The 14,939-nt window shown below is 32.1% G+C and overlaps 1 protein-coding gene across 1 annotated transcript; it reads left to right on the top strand.

Moving 5' to 3' along the window:
- The first annotated feature begins 2,336 nt into the window (after window positions 1-2,336).
- LOC148612784 (cyclin-dependent kinase 2-like) lies at window positions 2,337-14,151 on the top strand. Its single transcript, XM_088594523.1, has 8 exons — window positions 2,337-2,544; window positions 4,362-4,439; window positions 4,789-4,909; window positions 6,699-6,869; window positions 9,294-9,395; window positions 9,838-9,907; window positions 10,608-10,741; window positions 12,022-14,151. Exons 1-8 carry the CDS (start codon window positions 2,429-2,431, stop codon window positions 12,127-12,129), a joined length of 900 nt encoding a protein of 299 aa, XP_088450649.1. The 5' UTR covers window positions 2,337-2,428; the 3' UTR covers window positions 12,130-14,151.
- The last annotated feature ends 788 nt before the right edge of the window (window positions 14,152-14,939 follow it).

A 14,939-nucleotide genomic window follows, 5' to 3' on the forward strand; every position in this document is an offset into this window, starting at 1 on the left:
TACAAACATAATGACATGATCTTGTTGATACATTTACCTACAAACCTACCAATCATCCACATGAAACTTCAGTACATTAACATTAAAATAGACCATTCCACTAGAATGGAGATAGTGTAAATTTCAGAAAATTTCGAAGATAAAACATGCACAACATCAAAGCCATATTTCCCCAAAAAAACATAAGCAGCTTTATCAGCAATGAATTTGTTTTTGTTCCTGCTGATAAAGCTGCATATAATATTATTGTTACTTGTAAATTTTATATTGAGATTCTACAAAAAGAAATTATGAATTCACCAACATTCCAACTGACTAAATTTTCAGAAAATGGAATTGTGAACAGACACAAACTTGTGCACTCAATACCATAAAAATCTTATAATTTTTTTGTAACGAAGCTTATAAAAATAGTGGAATTCATTATTTTTGGAGTGTTAAAAACTGGCTTGAATTGCTTGATAAATTATATGCCCATGTGGGATCTTTCAAATCTGTTCAAAGTTTGATTTTTCAACTTTATACACTGCACTTCCACAAAATCTTTTAAAACTAAATTTCACATATCATATCTGATGGTCATTTAATAAATTGGAATGTGAATATATTTGTTCAAATTCTTTCAGATGATTTTTTAGTTACGAAAAACATAAAAACTATGTTAATTGGACTTCTTTTGATATGCTTACAATCAAGGGAACCAAGGTTACATCTGTAATCAAAAGAATGTAATCCAGGGACAAAGACCAGACTTGAATTCCTATAAGACAACATTTTTGTACGCTTTGGTGAAACTTTTTATCATCAATTGGGATTCCCATGTGCACCACTTATTGCAGACCTCTTTCTGTACTGTTATGAATCACAATTTATGGCTTGAATAAATAAAGACCCTCCCAAACAATATTTGATAGAAAAATTTAATAACACCTTAATATATTTGGACAATATTTTGGCTCTTAACAAAGATGACTTCAATATTTTTACTTATTAATAAGATATACATCGTGTAGAACTGTCTTTGAATAAAGCAAATACTGATAATAAAGAATGCCAATTTCTTAATTGTAGTATTCATATCGATAATGGGAAACTTAATACTAAAATTTACGATGAAAGGGGTGATTTTTTGATTTCCTATTGTCAACTATTTGTTTTTAGATGGTGACATCCCTTTGTCACCACCGTATGGTGTTTACATATCACAATTTGCTCATATTCGTAGCAATATTTCGGATTTTAACAAAAGGAATCTTTATGTAACTGAGAAATTACTACATCAAGGTTTTAGATATCACAAGCTCATAAAAAAACATTCACATATTTGTTCAAACTCATTCTCAAATACAGATGTACTTGCAAAGGATTAATATGTGCGAGTGTCTCTCACCCTTTGTTTTACAGTATTCTACACAAAGCACGGAAGCTCGATACTCACCCAGTAAGTTAACTAAAGCGTTGAATAGGCTCGTTCGTGAGGGATATAGTAATGATCCCTGGTATTATATGGTATTATATTTATTCGCTCATAGGGTCTTAACATAGAAATTAAAACACTAAATTTTAAATCAGTTTTTAGTATGACACAGGTTGTTTCTTTATTGTATGACCTATGATATACTGTGCATGGGAAGAATTGGGATTGATTTAACATATGATGGGGACAAAACTTTTTGTCAGTAGAAATTGGTCTGGATATGGGATGTCAGTTAATGGCTAGTAGTCCTTAGTTTGTACATTTGTGTAATCTATGTTCAGTTTCTTTATTTCCGTTTTAACAAGGGACGCTGACCTTTTTGAATTGGTTTTTAGGTGTGTTAAATTCTTTAACTCCTTTGCTGTACCTGTGTATATTGATGTTTTTGGGCCTACCCTGTGGTATCAGGATTTCTTTGTCAATGAAGACCAATGATTGGCCTTGGGTTGACATTGTATCCCAGTCGGGTTGTTGTCTCTTTGACATATATACCATACCTATTCTCTTTATATGTAAAAGCACCAATCATCAATCTGACAGTATAGTACATATCACAATGGTCTTCTTGACCACAGTTTAATTTTGCTTACTACAGCCAAGTTGAATACATTTTCAAAGAATGTTAGAAAGCTGTTCTTTGACAATTGATTTTTCCTTGAATTATTAGTTATTGCTTTTCATAAGTATTATCAATATTGCTGTTTTGCAACTCACGATGTTTTGACTTTCCCCACTGGCACTTATATCTTCAGGACTTAGTAAGAGAACAGAATTGGGTTTAGCAAATGTGAATAATTAGCCATGTGCTTGAAATACGCCCACCTTTCTTTTCCGGTAAAACTGGCCAATCAGATGAATTAATTTATTGAAGCATTGAAGACGCGGGAAATCAGTAAATAAAAACAAACAGCAAACGTTTCCGGTCTACAGCACAGCCAAATCATCACAAACATGGATAATTTTCAGAAAATAGAAAAGATCGGCGAAGGAACATACGGCGTTGTTTACAAAGCTAGGGATAAAACCACTGGTCGACTTGTCGCCTTGAAGAAAATCAGACTTGATGCGTAGGTTTCTATCTTATGTCTGTTATGACAAAGACACAACTCAATTGCACAATACAAACGATCGTCTGCACCAGACTGACCAGGGTACCTTCCACGTCTGCTCTTCTTGTGTTATGATGCCACTGAACACATGTCTCTTCAATATTTTTTTAGCAACCACAAACTTTCTTTTTATAATTGAATGTTTTTATAACACTCATTAACAGGGGTTAGAAATAGTGTTTCCAGTTCAGGGCAGTACATTTTATACATGATTTAACATATGAATATCCAGGCTAAGTGCTTATGTAAGAAACAAAACATGTCCATCAATTATTTCTTTTGAATTATTATCGAAGGCTGAATATTTGTGACCACAGGAGTGTGGTTAACCCAGTATACATATGCCGTAAAACTGGAAGTAATTGAAATGCACAGATGAGTGCTTATACAAATTCTGAATGCCCCTACACCATTTAATCAAGACAGGGATAACTTCTGGCTTCCTAAATAATGACTAATGTAAACTGTTTGCTCTTTATGTTAGGCAATTCTGGCCAAATTGTGAAATGATACTCAGCTCTACACAACTGTGTTTGGGAGTTTAAAAACAGTGATGATGTGTTACCATGATTACCAGATTAACTTTATCCACAGGTGTTTACCCTCCCTTTTGTGGGAGTCTCCTGTAGTTTTACTTCTCGACTTGGTGAAAAAAAAAAACATTCCCTGACAATAAAATTGCAGAGAAATTTTGTTGTAAAAGGACTAAATGCACCCAAATTATAAAGCAGGCTATTGTACAAAGTCTTGAAGCTACAGATGTACAGTGATTGAAAACTGTAATCAGAATTCATTCAATATTTTATGTGATGAAAGCAATGGTAGGGGTGCCAAAAAGTTCTTTGCTACCTTTGTTCACATTTTGAAAGAAGGAAGCAGGTCCATCAAAACCAGATTCATTGACGTGCCAGTGGTGAACATTGGAATAGGGCGAAATCTATTTTATGCCATACCAAAGATCACTCCTGTGAACTACATGTACAATTCATATAGTTGATTCATTTGTATATACATACATGTGAACCTACCTGGAAGTCAAAGTTAAAGTGGTGCCAGGCCAGTAATGACTATTTGAAAGGAAATCATTTGATGCATATTTATGCATAAGTAGCTACTGTAGTGACAATTTTTAAATGAAAATTATTTAACTAATAGTAGCTATAAAGAAATGATGACACCTTAAAATTGAAAGTTATTTATGTTTATGTTGTTCTTGTTATGTAAATATTGTCATTAATAAATAAAATCATTAAAATGTTCAAGTGTTAATCCATTAAAAGGGTCATTCCAACTATTCAAATTGAGTATTCAGCATTTTTTTTTCTCATGGAAACAGACTTAATGCAAGGTTTTCCTTAGGTTTCACACATATTTGACTTGTTATGCCACGAAAAAAAAACAACAAAAAAGCTGCAGTTTTCAAACCAAATCTCCAGCTGAAAAATGACAAATCTCCAGTTTTGAAGGAATGACTTTATCACATGTATGTATATATCATGTATTCATGGTATTGAACAAAATATTTGAAATCCTCTATATTATTAATTTATAACATAAAATATATTGATAATGTCGTCACGCAAAATCTCCTGCAATTTTTTTATGGATGGCAGGAGATCTCCCACAATTAGGTTAGATTAGATTAACAGGTATGACTATCTGCTTTAATTTTATAAATATATTTTCCCTTTTAGAGGTAGGTGACTACATGGAATTATTATCAATTCTTGCATGTAGTTCTTTGTGAAACAAACAGTTGATTACATTTTTTCCAGAGAATCAGAAGGTGTTCCATCAACAGCCATTAGGGAGATATCTTTATTGAAAGAACTTGATCACCCAACAGTTGTCAGGTAAATATCGATTTAAAGTATTCTGTCATTAAAATCAAAGTACATACATTTTGTATGATAAAAGTTTTGCATCCTATTTGGCACTGTTTAGCATGCATATACATTTGTATTTGCAGCACCTTTTCATATGTATTGCTAAACACTATACATTTCGAATTAACAAAATTTTTTATGTATAAATACCAAACATTAATGATCTGTAGAAACAAAATACAATTTACTTACATTTTTATAGTAAGATACAACCTGTTGAATAATCTTGACAATTTTGACTGAGAACAAAAAATATATGAATTTTATTATTGCTATTTATTTTTTCACTGTCAGAACATTTTTTATTTGCTTACAGGTTGCTTGATGTTGTTCACAGTGAGAAGAAATTATACCTTGTTTTTGAATTTTTAAACCAAGATCTGAAAAAATATATGGACAGTTGTCCACCATCAGGGATGCCATCTTCCTTGATAAAGGTAATTTTGAGGAGGATATAGAACTTCCAGAAATCAAAGAAAAACCCTTAATTTTTCACTGTACATGAACATGTATGTTGGCTCCTAAAGGTTTTAAGTAGTGATAATCTTCAGCTGTTTTTCAAAGAAAATCTCACTTAAAGAGGTCGTTTTCTGAAATTTCTTTAAAAATTTTTCAAGTTCTAAGAACTTATGTTCAGTTTTATACCTTACATGTTCTTCTAAATCCCAGCATGGTCATGTAAAAGGCTTTGAATTCTGTAAAATTCATATTCCTGTGCCAAAGCAATTGGTATGGAATAAACAATTAAGAATTACCTTGATGTTTCATTTGCCTTTTTTTACTTCTGATATCAGAGGTGTTAACTTACATGTATATGGATTCTCCCTATTTTCTACAAATTTTTACCAGTATGCTTCAAGGATTGTGGATATCTGCATAGTATCTATGTTAAAATTTCATAAAGTTCAGGATTTTAAGGGTCTTTTCTTAGAATACGGTGAAAAATATGGATTGTCATCAAGTAGTATATACAGGTCTGTTATATGCATATTTCTTCAAAATCCCTGTATGAACAGGTAAAAGGCTTTAAATTCTATAAAATTAGTTTTTTAGCTCACCTGGCTGTAGGCCATGTGAGCTGTTGCCATCACTTGGCGTCTGTCATAGTTGTCGTTAACAATTTCTTCAAACATCTCCTCTGAAACCACGAAATAGATTTCCATGAAACTTATTTTGACTGTTCCTTAGAGTATCCTGCACAAAATGACCGTTTGGATTTTTGATTGGTTAAAAAACATGGCCGCCTTTACTAAAAATAGAACATAGGGGTCGTACAGTAGTTTTTTGCATATATCTCCAAAACCGTTAGGTTTAGCCCAATTTTGTCATGGAGTAAAAGTATTCAGCATGATGAGATCTGTGGTCAAATTTTGGTGAAAGTCTGTTGACACATATTGGAGTTATTGCCCTTTTTGGACGTTTTTTGCTGTTTTTGATGTTACTACTTTCAAAAATGTTCTTTTCAAAAACTACAGTACAGAATTCAATGAAAGTTGGTATTTTTGTTTTTAAGGGTATCCTAAACAAAATGACTGTTTGGATTTTTGATTGGTTAAAAAACATGGCCGCCTTTACTAAAAATAGAACAGGGGTTGTACAGTAGTTTTTTGCATATATCTCCAAAACCGTTAGGTTTGGCCAATATCTTTCAGTTGCTGAAATATCCTTACTATAAGGCCTACAAAAGTCTTCAGGAATCAAAGTTGTCAGACCACTCAATGTAAGGGTTATTGCCCTTGAGAGGTGAAAAATACCTTTTTTTTTTAGTTTTCAGCCTATATCTTGAAAACTATGATAGATAGAATGGAACTTTCAGTTGCTGAAATGATTCTTATTATAAGGCCTACAAAAGTCTCCAGGGATCAAAGTTGTCAGACAACTCCATATAAGAGTTATTGCCCTGGAATAGGCAAAAAAAATATGTTTTTTTGCAGTTTTCAGTCAATATCTTGAAAATTATAATAGATAAAATGAAACTTTCGATTGATGAAATGATCCTCATGATAAGTCCTACCAAAGTCTTCATAGAGTCAAAATTGTCAGACAATTTCTTGTTACAGTTATTGCCCTTGAAAAGCAAAAATTTAACCAGGTGAGTAATTCAGGCTCCTGAGAGCCTCTTGTTATACTAAAGCAATAAGTAAGGAAGACAAAAATTAAGAATTTCTTAGAAATTTCATTTACTTTTTTCAAATCTTATATTCTGATATACATATTTCTTTACAGAGCTACTTGTATCAGTTACTACAAGGGATTGCTTTCTGTCATGCCCACAGAGTTCTCCACAGAGATTTAAAGCCACAAAATCTGTTGATAGATGTAGATGGTAACATCAAATTGGCTGATTTTGGGTTGGCCAGGGCATTTGGTGTTCCTGTCAGAACATATACACATGAGGTATGAGTAAGAGGATATGTTTTAAAGTAACATTAAGTTTTATACTAATTCTGAAGCCTTTATGATAATTGCATTTGGATTTTTGAAAGATTGCAGTTTCGGAATAGCACTAAAATTTTGTGTTAGTTGAGGGAAATTGAATTACTTTGATGCTTATTTATACCCAGTCATAATCAAACAATCAGTCATAGGTGGAAATTTAACCCTTAGGCTGCTACACGCGGCATATGTCGTTCCGGTAATTCGACTCGTCATTGCTACACGCGACAATTGTCGTTTCTCGGACCCATTTGTTTATCGTAGTTTCTAAGCAACAAAGGGAATTCCCTTACCGAAAATTACGTATGATAATTGTTACAGAGGTTTTGATTGGTTGAAATCTGAAGTATATTCGTACTTCTCGGACGTTTTTACTGTTTACAATGAAAAATAAAAATCGTAAATAAATTTTTGAAAATGTCGACAAAATGGCCGACGTAGATTGGAGTGATGATGAACAAGTGGCTAATTTTTTCATTGATAACGATGATGATGAGGAATTCGACTTAGTAGCATTTGAATCTTTTGATTGAAGCATTTTATCATTATGAAAATTTTATCTGAAGTTTCAAAATAGTTCTAACTATGAATTTACTATTTTTGAGTTAACGAGCTTTTTACTCACCTTTAACGAGTTTTTTGCTTACCTGGGACTTACCTGTAACTGTTCAAAGTATTTTTTCTTACTGTGAAACTGTTTTATGAAGTTTTATGTTTACTAATGTTGTGTTGTTGCAGAGTTTATTTTGATTGTTAGCATTAAATTATGAAAAACTAAATTTTCACCTTTATTTGCACCTGTACAGGTAAAAGTTGGCCAATGACACAAAACAATAACAGAAATGGAAACTAGAGAATCTAACAATACATATACATATAACTTTTATTGGTGTATGATTAAAAATATTGAAGTTATGTTTGATGAAACTTAGTATGCATTCCAGATCAAAATTGTCATTTTTTATTCAGCAGTACATAATAAACAATAGAATTTATATTGGCAGTTGAACGGTTAAGTATATTGTCCCCTGCACTATGCAGTAGGGGACATAGAAATACAGTATCTGTCCACCTGGTCACACTTGTGGACATAACTCCTTGAAAACAGCTTGATGGATTTTGTTAAAATTTTGTAGGATTGTTAGTCCTTATCTGTGATGACATTGCACCACCATGTTAATGTGACAAATTATACAGGAGTTTTGGGACTTTTGCACTTCAACCTTTTTTATGGCAGTGGGGGACATATGGCTAAGAGTTGCTTATTTTTCTATCATTTAGGCTGTTTCATTTAAAATGGCTGCTTCTGTAAATCAGAAACCTATTAAAACAGATTGAAGTAGTTACTTGTATAGTTTTTCCTGTGTTTTGGTTGATAGGTACAAAAATTGTATGTTGATGCATAACATTTTCTTTCCAATGGTAATTTACCTTTGTGATAAAATACATGTAGATTAATATGTATGTTTCAGTTTCCTCCAGTGTGTTGTTGTTGTTTCTTGTTCATTAATATGCAGTTTGATGAATAAAAATGGCATTAAATTCAAAAACTTTTAAAAGGTTCAAATATAATTTTGTAATCTTGGATGCCTCAGAGTCAGTATTGAACTTTTCAGTTTTTTATTTCTTGTACAACACAGTGTAAATCATCCCATTTTCCGTGTCCCTTAACTGATTGTACGATTTTTCCCATTCAGCATTGTAGTTATTCTTCTTCTGTTTATCATATTGTTTAAAGTATTCCAATTTCTCTTCCGTTGACTTCCTTTTATTAGGGTTAGGCTCCTCAACCCCCTTTAGGTACTGCCACATTGTTTACTTGTACTAATATGTTTATTATAGAACTCTAAAATAGGAGCATGCCACCACCGTAAATAGTTTAAACGATAGGGATTTAAACATTAGTTTTAATTTGGTTTACAACTAAGTTAAAATTTGTTTATTTCAATGTTTTATTATGACTGAAAATTGAAAATCATGAAAAATTGATGTTGTATGAGAAATTGAAAACTGAAAACAAAGCATCCAACATGAAATCACTTAAATGATCCCAATTGGCTGTTCCACTGTTCCACTGACTTTTCTTACTACACACGCAATAAATAGAAGAGCCAATAATTTACCTCCTGTTCAAAACATTCGAATGTCATCAAATTTTATCTTCTAATGCAAATCAAAAGCACTGATATCAAATGAGAAAGGTATTTTTAGATTGCATAGGGGAAAATCCACTGCAGTCTATATATGAAATTTTCTATTTTCGTTAGTCGCCAACTGGGCGACAGGGACGAGAGAAATAACTCATGCACTGAAAATTTTGGTCGCATTGGCAACTGGGCGACTGTTAATCTTAAACCCTGCAATAGATCATGATTAATTTTACAGGTAGTAACATTATGGTACCGAGCACCAGAGATTCTGTTAGGAAGTCGTTTTTATTCTACTCCTGTTGATGTTTGGAGTCTTGGCTGTATCTTTGCTGAAATGGTAAGACACTGTGAATTTATGACATGAATTTTTCTATATTAAACATTAGCTTAGGAAACAGTATGGTTGGTACTGCTCTGACCGTACCAAGACCTTGTGTCCCTATATTAATAACAGTACCAATAAGTTTTTGCTTCCTATGCCTTTGTGAAGATTGTGATAAAAAAAAAAACAATTGCTTCCTCTCACGACCAATTATAAAATTTATTTCATTAACATAGAAAAGACCAAATCCAAATACTTGTTTATATTTGTCACCTACATGTACATCGTAAAAATCGTTCTTGCCCAAAAAAAGTAAGATCTCCACCCGGAAAGAAAACCTGAAGTTAACTATGGGAAAGTAAAATTTTTACCACAAGTTTTCTGTTGATACACAAATAATATATTATTTTTAGAATAATGGATAAATACTAAGTAATAATAAAATTGAATATTTCAGATGACCAGACGAGCTTTGTTTCCAGGAGACTCAGAAATAGATCAGTTGTTCAGGATATTTAGAACTTTAGGTAAATAGTGCTGATTGGAATCACTTTGTTTTTTTTTTTTTTTTTGCAAATTAAATTATTGCACATTTGAAAAAACAGCTGTAAGATCAACTTTGAACATTCTCATCATTAATTGGTTGATCATGATGAATAGCTCTGACACCTGATCCAAAGGTCCAAGTAACCTTATGTCATTTTTTGCATCTGTTGTTTGTAAAGTTTCACATTTTTTACAACTGAGGGTGTATTAACTATTTGACAAGTTGTAGCAAAACTTGACAGAATGGCTGATTAATCCTATTTCCATGCTATATATGCCAATGTGTTGAATATTTGAAAGGATTGATGACTTCATTGGCTTCTACAATTTGTCCTTGTAAAATCTGGATTTTATCATGTTATTTAAAACATTATTAACAAATGAATGTAATTAAATGCATTTAGTCTTCAAGTAGAATGGAATGTTTATGAAAGAAAATCTAATATTTTTTTTTTTTTTTGGGGGGGGGGAAGTAAAGGACACTTACCATACTGGCACTCCTGGTCCATGCTTTAGTGAAGTCCAAGTTGCTTATTTACTTTTGTTACTTTGTATGTATTATTTTGGTTATTTTATGTTCTTTGTAGTGTTTGTCTGTTTTCCATGTCTAGTTTTTGTCCCTAGATTACATTCTTTTGATTTCTGCTAGACTTCATTTCCTTTATTACTCTTATATTTCAGGAACCCCTGATGAGACCATTTGGCCAGGTGTATCACAGTTACCTGATTTTAAATCCACTTTCCCCAAATGGCCTAGGCAGCCTATTTCAAATAATGTTCCTAACATCACAGGTGATGGCCTGGATATTTTAGAGGTAAGTCTATTACAGTTGAAAAATTGGTTGTTAGCCATTTTCATTAAGTCTTTTTACTGCCCCAAAAAAAGCTGCGGATGTGGAACTTGACCAGTATGAAACAGGGATCTCCATGGATCAGAATGAACACATGGCTCACTCTCTGGTTGGACAAATTTTATTATGGCACATGTCCTTTCATGCAGAAAGTAACTTGCCAAAAAAGTATGATAAGGTTGAATGTGACTTATTTAATAGCACAAGCTACAACATAGAAACCAACAATGGTATTTTATTTCAGTCTGTATTGTCTATTTCAATTATAACAAAGTAAAGTTTTCCCTTCCCTAGGCTTGACCATAGGTCCACAGCTCTAGAGAAATTAAAACCACTGGTAGGTGTGGTCATCTTTTTGATACCAATAAACCACATGCATTTAACAAGTTCCTTATAATTTAACCACAAGAACTTTGGCATTAAAACATCGTTTTTGTCCGAATTGTGTCTTTAAACAATTCTTTAGAACTTTTGGGAGTCAATCCATTGCATTTTCATAAAAGTTAGGCAAATTGAAGTGCTTTTCTCTGTCAGATAATTACTGATAGCAAGATCGTTAAGACATTGTTGCATATATTAAAATTGTCTTCCTCCCTCTCCGATCACATTGATCTTTATCAAATTGAATTAAACTATTGATACTTTCTATATTTTATTAAATGAAAAGTTTTCAAATTTTGTTCATTTAAAAAAAAAAGTAGCTTGAAATCATTCAGCTTTTTTTAATTTTATTGATTTTACCAATTATGATAATTGTAAATTTGACAGATCCAAGATGTGTTTATATGCGTTTCACTCCCTGACACATTAAACCTCCGGAAATTACCAATCAAAACATTGAAATTACCATTAGAATAAACACACGCGCCAATCATATAGATTTATGACAGGTATAGGTGATTAATAAACAAGAGTTATTGGGAAATACCGTGCCGATTTGCAATGCATGACACAAATTTTAATACATGGCGCACACCTTATGAACACGCGGCACTCATTTTGAAATCATGGTGTAAGGAAAGTGACACTTGGCACAGTGCCATGCAAAATGAGACCGTGGAGAACCCTGATGAAATATTATAGTAAAGAGCTGAAATTATGTACAGATGATGGAACAGTTCTCAATTTTGCTAGGAATAATAAGGTTAAACACAAATTGAAATAATTTTAGTATCATTAAAGGCAAATCACTCAATTCTGATAACGATAAAAGTTTTGAAATTCACCTTTTTTTTATTCTTCAGAAAATGTTGTCATATGAGCCTAGTCAGAGAATTTCAGCCAAAGCAGCCCTTGCCCATCCATACTTTAATAATGTCTGTAAACAGAGGCCACCACAGATCTTGAAGTGATGTAAATATACACATTAATACGGTGAATAATACAAGTAACAGATCAAGAAGATTCAAGATTTGTTCATATATTTTTGGGTGAACAATACATTGACTGTTTCAGTTTAGACCATAGTTGTGACAACAGTATAGGGTAGATTTAGTGTATTATACACACAGGAGCCACATTAATGCGTTGTATTAAATCTTATATTTTCTGTTAAAAGTAGCACTCCATATAAGAACCATGCAAAATGTAATTCATTTTTGGAAAAGCCTACATACTTTTATTTTTGATATTTTGTTTAAAATGTCATAGTAATCAGAAAGCAACATGTGGTTTTTCATATAACCCATGTTCATAGGAAATAAAAATATATAGTTCAAAATTAAGGGAGATAACTCTGTAAATGACACTCAAATACAATAGAATCTATTGGATTTTCCATGTTGATTATCTCTTAAGAGCAAGGAGATGTGAATGAATAAGTACACATTCAACAGTATAGACCCATAATACAACTTAAATACAAATAAAAAAATATGTAGCCTTTTTTGGGGTGTATCACATTTTCCAGACTTTGCATGATTCTAACAAAGACAGATACTTAAATATTCTGCAGTGTCTTCAACAGTTTTTTGGTCAAAATGCATTTTTTTAGAGAACAGTTTTGAAAGTATCTTCAGGGATGATTTTCTTCTGGTGTTTTTTTTTTTTTTTTTTTTTTTTGTAAAAAAAACAATTTTAATTTAACAATTCTTCATTTTACTATTTGTGTACTTCCAATTTTGTCAATTTCTGTTATTCCTGGTAAAATATCAGTGTCTTACCTCAATGAAAACCAATTGTTTCAAGGGTACTTTAGCCAGACTTAATAATATTTCAATTTCTTTTAGGGTGTTGTAAGGCTATGCCAAACAAACTAATTTTTAATTTAGGCCTTAGCCTAGCATCGAATTCAATATTTAATAAATGCAGGATTGAGGACAAGTCATTGTATTTTTTGGGGGGGGTGTGAATTATTTAAAGTGGCATTTTTTAGGGAAGACTCCGAAATTCTGCCGATTGAATTTAAATGAAGTTATTTATATTTTAGTATTAATAATTTATGTGTTCACACCATATTGTGTTCAGCTGAATATTAAGTCTTCCATGTGATATACATGTATGTATTTCATTACAATATTACACATATATATTTTACGTAAAACATCTTATTGTCATCAATTTTTCATTCAAGATTTTTTTTGTGTTTATCTACCCATTTATGATCTACCATGCATCATACAGCTATTGCTTGTATAGTTTGGTTTGAACACTTTGCTGGTAATTCAGTTAATATGCATCAAATCCATGACAGAAATTTCTAAAACTAATAGGTGAAGATGTCCTCATATGGTATTTAATGCGAAATAAAGTCATAGCTTAGAAGCATTAGGAACCTGATTTTGGTCTGACAATCAAAATTTTTTTTCTTTCCAAGAACCATCAAGATGTCGAGAAAAGGTGACAAGAGGAAAAAAAATAGTGACAAGATTTTTGAATATATCTATTTATCAATATTATCCTCTAATAGGTCACACCTGCCTCATATTACAATACGATTCTCTCTTCAAAGTACTTTCATTTGGTATCAGTTTTTGGAAATTTAATTCTGAAGGAAATCCAGCTTAATTGAAATTCAGAAACAATGCTTTTTCAGTACTTTGCCAAACGGCCTTATCTAGACATTAATGATAAGGAATAGTTTTGGAATATTCTGTTTTGAAAAATATTAATATTGAAGTTTTTGCTCATTTGTCCTTCTAGATTAGGCCAGTTATGTGATCATGCATTTTGCTTAAATTTGCTTCAGTCATTTTGTTTCTTTTATTTCATTGCAGTGTCATTTTTTTCTGTTATGATTTTAACTAGCAATCCTTACATTTTTAGTTTGTGTCTTTTATATTGTGAATTTGTTGATATTTTTATGTGTTTTATAACACGTGTGTTGTTTTGTATTCACTTGTTATGAAAATAAATTCCATGTATTTTTTAAAGAATTTTATTCAGCCTGTTTAGTGAATCTTGGTTTGTCTGTAAATATAGGATATCAGTGATTTTTCTAGCACTCGTCATTTTCATCAATGACGAAAGACTTTTCAGAATGACGAAAAACATTAAAAGCTGTAAGCTCAACATTGGTTCAGGTGGCGAAAGTGACAATTTTATTACTCAAAGCTAATTACAACTCTCAACAGGTGTCAAAATTTTGTGTAAACAATCACCAAATTTGCCAATTACACTAATCCGACATGTGGAGTAAATGTTGATCTATGACCACTCAGATGTGAAAGTTCAAATGCTGGTAACAATTGCTGCTTGGAAAATTCCTTGACTTCTCATTAACTTTGTATCAAAAGGACAAAAAGTAATTTATCATTTATTTTTTGTACATCAAACTTGAGTGTAAAACAAATGTGGGTAATTTTGTCACTACCCGGTGTCACAACATTTTGTAGTTGCATGTCAGCAATATTTACGATTTTGAAAATATCATTTATGCTATCAATGCAGTCTTCACTATTAAACAGTAGTCTGAGGCCGAAGACTTGTCAAAATGGAGGTGGGCCTGTAAAATTGACCACTGCAGGCCAACTGTCACTTAGTCAAAATTCCTGAAAAATGTATTTCAGGCCTGTGAACTGAAAAGAAAGTTGTGAAGACTGCAATGAATTCCTCCGGGACCAATACTAAATATAACAGAAAAATAATGACATAAATTTGTCATTAACTTGGTCTGGTTTCCAAAAACGCAGTTAAAAATTGTGCTAAAAATAGAATCTCCTGA

This window comes from Perna viridis, chromosome 7 (genome assembly GCF_037379345.1).
Source record: "Perna viridis isolate PV_CMFRI_1.1 ecotype Kerala chromosome 7, ASM3737934v1, whole genome shotgun sequence".
Classification (NCBI taxonomy): Eukaryota; Metazoa; Mollusca; class Bivalvia; order Mytilida; family Mytilidae; genus Perna; species Perna viridis.

Excerpts from the sequence above, each read along its gene's own strand:
- LOC148612784 (XM_088594523.1), top strand. The coding sequence starts at position 2,429 with ATGGATAATTTTCAGAAAATAGAAAAGATCGGCGAAGGAACATACGGC. Across the intron at positions 6,870-9,293 it reads TCAGAACATATACACATGAG|GTAGTAACATTATGGTACCG; the intron begins GTATGAGTAAGA and ends TTAATTTTACAG. Across the intron at positions 9,908-10,607 it reads CAGGATATTTAGAACTTTAG|GAACCCCTGATGAGACCATT; the intron begins GTAAATAGTGCT and ends CTTATATTTCAG.